This window comes from Eutrigla gurnardus (genome assembly GCF_963514095.1).
Source record: "Eutrigla gurnardus genome assembly, chromosome: 13".
In the NCBI taxonomy this organism is placed as follows: Eukaryota; Metazoa; Chordata; class Actinopteri; order Perciformes; family Triglidae; genus Eutrigla; species Eutrigla gurnardus.
Window position 1 is genome coordinate 23,196,220 of NC_139936.1, and position 7,729 is coordinate 23,203,948.

General features: G+C 45.8%; 1 protein-coding gene across 1 annotated transcript; it reads right to left on the reverse strand.

Moving 5' to 3' along the window:
- Window positions 1-507: 507 nt before the first annotated feature.
- Window positions 508-6,863, reverse strand: lrp13 (low-density lipoprotein receptor related-protein 13; the record flags this gene model as incomplete). The annotated part of the gene is made up of 15 exons (XM_084025724.1): window positions 508-1,201; window positions 1,291-1,399; window positions 1,555-1,933; window positions 2,032-2,265; window positions 2,392-2,499; window positions 2,607-2,726; window positions 2,835-3,375; window positions 3,865-4,065; window positions 4,266-4,430; window positions 4,654-4,855; window positions 4,964-5,147; window positions 5,490-5,702; window positions 6,273-6,459; window positions 6,570-6,760; window positions 6,836-6,863. The coding sequence occupies 15 exons, from the start codon at window positions 6,861-6,863 to the stop codon at window positions 1,178-1,180; spliced, it is 2,886 nt and encodes a 961-aa protein (XP_083881850.1). The 3' UTR covers window positions 508-1,177.
- Window positions 6,864-7,729: the final 866 nt, after the last annotated feature.

A 7,729-nucleotide genomic window follows, 5' to 3' on the forward strand; every position in this document is an offset into this window, starting at 1 on the left:
CAAATATACCGTTTGTCCACAGAAACATAACATATCCTCCTATATTCACACCAGCTACACATATCCCCATAATCAACATTGTCTCATTATTTACAACCCGTTTCTCAATAAACGATTGCTGGTTTTCTCCATACCTCAGCTGATCCAGACTGCTGCCGCCAGGGTTGGAACCAGAAAGGCTCAACATTACTCCAGTTCTCCCCAGTTCCTACAGAATTAACCTCAACATTCTACCACTTGTCCATAAATCACTGTGGTTTAGGTCCGAACTACTTATCAGATCTCCGGGCCGATACGAACCTTACAGACCTCTTAGTTGGGCTGGTTCTGGATTACTGGCCTTTCCCAGAGGTAGAACGAGACACTGAAGCCACTTTTATGCTGCTCAAATCTGGAAGTGCTAAAGCAGGAGATAATGTTGATAACTTACTTTGATGACCTGTTTAGCAGTTTTATTTGTTCAAATTTGTCACGTTATCGTTTTTAATTAAATGAGCTTTGGTTTGCTTTTAACCATACCTTTTATGTGCAATCTCTAAATCAGTTTGGTTGCTTTTGGGTATGAAATGTGCTATACAAATAAATAGATGCCCTTGTAGGCTATAATAACTAAACTGAATATTTGATATTTATCAGAGAAAACAAGGTATTTGAGTCACTATTCATTTTGAGCTATTGGACATTTCATAGAATTATTGAAGCCAATCTGCAGATGAGGCAATGGATAGATGCAGTATCAATCTTTACCGAGGTGCAACATGTGGGAAGATTTGCCCGCAAGATTAATTTGAGAATCAGCCGCAGTCTCTCATCCTTCAGGTCAGAGATTACACAAAACTAGTCATTTTAATTTGCTTCCTTCAGTGCTAATCTTACAGTTCTTTGTAAGGAATCCTAAAGTTGCCAATAGTTTCAGCCATTAGGACAGAAGAAGCCCCCCCCCCCCCCCCGTGGTCAGACCTCAGTTACCCACTGACTTCCTGGCACTACCCACCGGCTACCATGGAAACGCCCTTTGGATCACTGAACAATGTTCAACTCTTCTCCATAATTATCATTTACAGTCTGTCAAAGATTCAACACTGGTGGTCCAACACACTGTAAACAATGCTGAAGTAACGTCACAGGAAACTGGAAAATGCAGTTTATTTAAAACTTTGCTCGCCCATGAAGAAAGTCAGTCCACAGAAGATACAGCTTCCTGCAAAGAAAGAAGAGTCAGATATCCATCCCATAAGCAGAGTAACACACTGGGAACCTGCTAGTTTATAGAGTGTTTTGGAGGCCAACCTCTGGTTTCGTTGAGTCTGCTGGGTCAGTTTGTGTACTTGGGGTGGTCTCGGCGTCTTTCTCCAGGTTTGTCATACTCGTTTCCTTCACTGCTGCTGGGTTCTCTCTCCTGCAGGAAGGAAAAGGTGAAACAAAAAAATGGTCCTGTGCCCTCTATAAAATCTACTGTTAGTCAAACGGTGTGGCTGCAGACGGTTTAAACAACGTCTTGAAATTAAATTACAGACTAAACCTATAAATGTACATCTTTATAGTCAGACAAACCTTGTGTTGGCATTCTTCCTCCGCTTAACTACCACAGCCATCACAGCAATGACGACCAGTCCTGCACAGAGTGCTACAGCGCCGTAGATTATGGGACCCTGCATGGTCTTCAGGAGATGGTCTTGACAGGAGTCGCCGGTGTAGGTCAGCGAACACACGCATGCGATGTCTCCATTTGTCTCCACACAGCGGCCGTTGCCACTGCAGCGTGTCTGGCTGCATTGCTGGGCCTCCAGGTTCCTCAGCTGACCGTTTACATTCAGGGTGGCCTTCAGACCAGTGACTTCAGAGAGAGGAGTTAGGGGAGACCGATGTGGAGGAGAGGAGGGCTGGGCAGGAGCAGAGACCTTGGCTCCGGGCCACTGCTTCTCACCGATACCTAAGAAAAGAGGACAGCCAAGAACTCATGTTTGTTTAGATCATCATTACATCTATTTTCTTGTATTTATTATTATTAAATGAGGTATAAAGACTCACAGTTCTCATCTGAATGGTCAGAGCACTCAACTTGCCCGTTACAGAATTTCTCAGCCGGCTGGCATGAGAGTTGATCCAGACACGGCCGGCTGCCACTTGGGCAGCGCTGCTCTGGGCTACAGTGGGTGGTATTCACGAGGATGTGGTCATAGGCACACTTGCATGTCCGACCTCCTGGGGTGGCGAGGCATAAGTGCTGGCAGTTGCCGTTGTTTTCCGTGCACTGGTTTGAACCTGGGAAAAACAGGTCAGCAGACAGTCAAATGGAGTTTGTGATGTTTGGCGCTAGGTGACATTTACCACCTCAGTGCGCTCACATGTGGAAGACCAGAATGGTTATGGCGTGTGGTTCTTACATACCAGTCTGACTGGACTTGCTGAATGCCTTTAAGTTGACCACTCTTGTGCTGACCTCAAACCACAGCTTGTTTTGCTGCTGCTCATCTCTGTACCAGAGCCTGGTCTTGTCTGAAGGAAAGGGCCAACAAAGTAATGTTGCTACATTAGACATCCGAGTAAACGATGTAAAATGTTATTAACTAATTTTATATAGAGTATACTATATGTGCCATTACCTTTGACAGTCATCCAGAGCAGTAAGTCATCACTCAGGGCCACAGCAACCAGGCCATCCTCAGCCTTCAACTCTTTGTATCCAGATCCATCAAGCTGGACCGAGCCAATGGTCCCTGAATCTGGGCAAGAATCCAAGTCATGTTGCAGTTTCTCTGTACTAATTACAGCTTTGTTCCATTTTTACTTCAGAAAAAAAAAGTAAATTAATTAACAGAAAAGAAAATTACCTTTGTCAGCCCAGTAAATTGTATCCCCATTGCTGGAGAAGACCAGAGATGCGGGCTGGACCGCATCCTTCCACACCACAGTCCGCCCAGCACCGTCCATGTTGGCACACTCTACTGTAGCCACGGTGCCTGTACCCTGGTTGGTGAAACAAACTCTTCCACTGGGAGGATGGAGGGCGATGGATTCTACTCTAGTGATACCTTCCTTTATGACAACAGCGGTGTGTGCACCGTTGATGGAGGTGACCTGCAGGCGGGGCTGTTTGCTGCTGCTCCAGTAGATATTGAGCGTTACCCAGTCCAGCGCCATGGCGGTGATCGTGTTCCCCAGGAGTTTTAGAAGCTGGCCTTGAGACGACAAGTCCGACTCCTTCAGGTTGAAGTAGCAGAGTGAAGTTGTGCCGTCGTCCGTCAAGAACACCGTGTTTTCCCGTAGGCTGTAATCCATGATGGCTGCCTCATTGACGCTGGGCACCTGCAGGGCCATGTGTTCAGGCCAGCCCTTCAGCTCTGCTGCTGCGAGATGCGACTGCAGGTAGATCTAGGAGTATAGATGGGAGAGAGGTAACCATAGGCCGTATAAAAGCAGCGGAGGAAGTAATTGTGACATCGGTCCATTGCTTTGTGGGCAAAGCAAAAAATACAAAACTTGAGGCCATATTGGAATTTTTGCAGCCAGTGAACAGAAGTGACCATATTTGGGCAGCAGCGATGGGCTGCACTCTAAGTGGCTGGATTCAGGTATGAAGCCTTTCACAAAAGGTGACTACCATAATTTAACTTCACAGCCAAGTATTGAAATCATCTTAGCAGCCAACTGCATTAGTAGCGACACCTTGGTAGCAACCTGTCGATCACATGGGTAGCCACGCCCTAAAGCATCCCCTGCTGTATGGTCCAAGACTCTAAATGGACCATTTAACTAGAGATTGAGATCATAAACTCATGATTACAAACAAGGTAATACATCCAAAATATAGGCTTTTGAAAGCAAATTATACCACATAACACTTTTATACATGATAAATACCTGGGTGATGGTGGAGGGAGACAGTATCAGCAGGAACGCTGAATCGACCAGGCTGGAGCAGGTCAGGCCATCCTCTGCCAGTTGAAGTCCAGAGGGACACTTGCACACAGCCTTGGGTCCTGGGGCCAACACACACATGTGGGAACAGACCACCTTCTCACAGGGGTTCTCAATGTCCATCTGGAGCATCGGGTGGATGACCTGCAAACCAAGCAGGGAGCAGCACAATGTTTCTAATAACTTTTTCCCCATCTTATGATTCACTCAAACAAAAAAAACATAATTTCCCAAAACAGATTAATATCTTCATATGATCGAACAAGCAATGTCACAGCTGTCAAGTGATGAGTGCCCTGTTTCTACCCATGCCTAAACGTCCTCAAATCTGAACTTTTACTCACCTTCACACCAAACGGTTGTCTGAGTCTTTTCAAGAGCACTTGTCTGTTTTTGCCAGAGATTTTATGTGCGGCAAACACAACTCGCTTCTTAACATCAGACCAATAGAGCATGTCATTGAACACTGCCAGGGAGAATGGGTTTGTGGTCTCCTTCATCTGTAGAATCTGAAAATTACACATTTTGTTATACGACTGTATACATGAAATCCATGCTCAGGCCAGTTATACAAGACTCCCATGAAGTGCCACTCTTGGTAAGAATAACTTGAGTTGTAGCAGATTGTGAAGAGCCTGCAACAAGCATTAGGATAGACCCAGGCCAAAACGGAAGTAGAAATTCTCTCAAGGTCTTAGGACCAGAAATCATCCCCCTTCTAAAATGCTTTACACGAATGTCGTTTCCATCCAACGTTGCCGAGCCGATCGCCCTCAGCCTTTCATCCGTCCAGTAGACTCTGTCAGACATTGCATCCACAGCCACGCCGCCCGGCCAGCCCAGACTGGAGTTCACCACTGCAGTCCTCTCTGACCCGTCCATCCCAGCACGCTCGATCTTCACTACATTACCGATCTCTGTCCAGAACATCAACCTTGTAAAATAAATAAAAAAATACAATAAAAAAAACACTCCATACCGATCTTCAAAAGGTTTTTAACAAACATTGAAGCTCAGTTTGGAGAGAAATAGTCATGCCGACCCCTTCTGTGGCAGCAGTGCTAGGGAGCGCGGCTGGTCCAGGTCTTCATCCAGGATGACGCTGTGGTCCAGTGACTTCACAGTAGCTTTGGCCAGTCTGATGGCAACAATCTGACTCTTCACTCCGTCGATCCAGTACAGGTTCCTCCCGAGCCAGTCCACAGCAATAGAATCCGCCCTGACACCTGTGGAAACGAGGGGTCATATGCCTTATCCTAATGTGCAAGTGTGAATACCCACTTCTCTGCATCAATATCAAGAAATGTGTGAAGACTCCACATTCCATTAATCGGAATCAAACCAGGAAAAATGTCTCATAGTGCACCTTTTATACTGAATAATCTGCCAAAAGGCCTCATACTTCCATTATCTATTCAATGAGTATCCTGTATTTAGACTCAGCTATTATACCCAATTTTTTGTCATTTTTTTGGCAGCATGTTTTAGATCTGGAGACTATTGTAAATACCTAAACTAAAGCCGAGACCTGTAAAGAGGATGCCAGGTTAACAAACTGTTGCACCGACCTTTAATCACAGTTCCTGTGGTCTTCTGGTCCAGCGAGGACCACCGGATGCTCTCAGTGTCCAGACTGTCCCAAAAGACCCTCTGCTCCCTCCAGTCGTAGTCCAGGGTGAGGATTGCTTTGTGGGCAGGGGAGGATAACACATCTAGGCTGCCACTGCGCAGGCCAAACAAGAACAGGTCTGTTTGGACCGACGACAATAGGAAGGGTTCACCTGCAGGGCGAGAAGACGATCAGCATTATGGTGCCCATAGTTATTGTTGGCCCCATCCGAATAGTCCAACAGAGCGGATGCATTTATTGAGTCACTACCAGTTTATAACTTATCAGTTACATTTTATCAAGATGTTCAAGTCCATCTCAACTAAAAGACAACTGTTTATATAGACTTCAAAATATTAAAGGTATGTCCTTTTTGGAAGAAAAGAAAACAACTTTGCTTTCTTGGCAAAAGATCGAGAACATTTCTTGTGGCTGTCAAATATGAAGTTGCAGAAAGAATACAGTTAGCTCAGCATAAAGACTTGAAGGGGGGGGGGGGGTCGCTAGTCTGGCATTTAGCAACGTGATTATGTCAACCTTTACACTTTGTTGGTACGGAACAATATCCTAGTTTGCGAGTTTTACAGGTGCCGATAGTTGGATTTTCTTCATCAAACTCTGCAACAAAGTGAATTGTATGAATAATGTCTTTTACAAAAATATTAACTATTCAATCAAGTTTCTGCAACACAAACCCTGTTGGATGGTCCAATAAAAGGACCGTGTACCAAAAGGTGTTTACCAGTGATCTTGCAGTGGTGTCCATCCGCCTCCATTATGTAGCCTGGGTGACAGTCACATTGGTATGAGCCTCGAGTGTTGATGCACAGCTGACTGCACACGCCTGGGTCCCGGCCGTTACACTCATCAATATCAGCACAGCTCACCCCGTCCTCCGTGAGCCTGAACCCTGCTGCACAGTGACAACGCTGCCCAGCAAGAACCAAGGACTAGTCAGGAGCTGCAACACTTTGCTTTGATGCAACTGGTAACGTCAAGCACACACACACACACAAAGTTGGAGATGCAGGTTCCTCACCGTTCCCTGTGGTGTAGCGTAGCAGCTCTGGGAGCAGCGGCTGGTATCTGCTTCAGTACACTTTATCTGGCAGCTGCCTCCCTCGTCTGAGCCGTCTGCACAGTTGGTGATGCTGTTGCACACCAGGACTGGATCCAGGCACTCCTGGCTGCCACACTGAAACTGGTGAGGTAGGCATGTCACCCCCCCACCTGGTAAGCACACACACACTTCACGTTTAGCCACAATTGTAAGTATTCAATTACATTTTGAAATAAAAAGGAAACCTTCCCGAAATTGATGCAGTTCAAACATGTTTAACCGTATGAGTTTTATCTTAGTCTTAGCCTGAAGTCAACTAAAAAGCTTTCCCTTTTTTCTACACGATACCAAATCACACTTAAGATCACTTTTGGGGATTTTTGACTACATTAGATGGTACACTGAGACGGACAGGAAACGTGGGAATAGATGGGATAACGTCCTATAATAAGTCACTCGGCTGGATTTGAACTGGAGACGTGCAGTCATGATGACGCTCTCACTTTATTTTCCATCAATGGTCAAACAATTCCACCTTCCTCCCCTCTATAATGTGTAGCTACTCACATTCCGTCTCATCGCTGCCATCGTCGCAGTCCTTCATGCCGTCGCACCTCCAGGCTGTAGGGATGCACTTTGACTTGGATTTACACGACCACTGGAACTCGCCACATTTCAGTGGAGTCACCGGACAATCCTAAAGAGGAACCATTGGTTTATTTTACCGTCATCGGGTACTTTACAATTCAACATTTTTATTTGAAAACTGAGGCAACAGGGAGGCCAGATGTGTTAGAAACTCAGTACTTGGCTGTAAATCACCGTCAAGCACACCGACACGGAGAAACCCTGCCGGCCACATGAGCGCTGCTCTGACCATGACCTTCAACATTCATGTGGCAGAGGTTGAGAAAAAGTCTTCCAATATAAACCTTTAGGACAGTGTTTCAATTTACAACTACTCTAATGTCTACTTTTGCCAGAATATGAAACTTGTGGCAACGCCCTCCACATCCACCTTCTCATCTGTGCCGTCCTTGCAGTCCTGATCTCCATCACAGATCCACTCCTGCAGCAGACACTCCTTGCTCTGGGTGCAGCGGTGTTTGGTGGTGCAAAGCGGTGCATTGTTGCAGGTC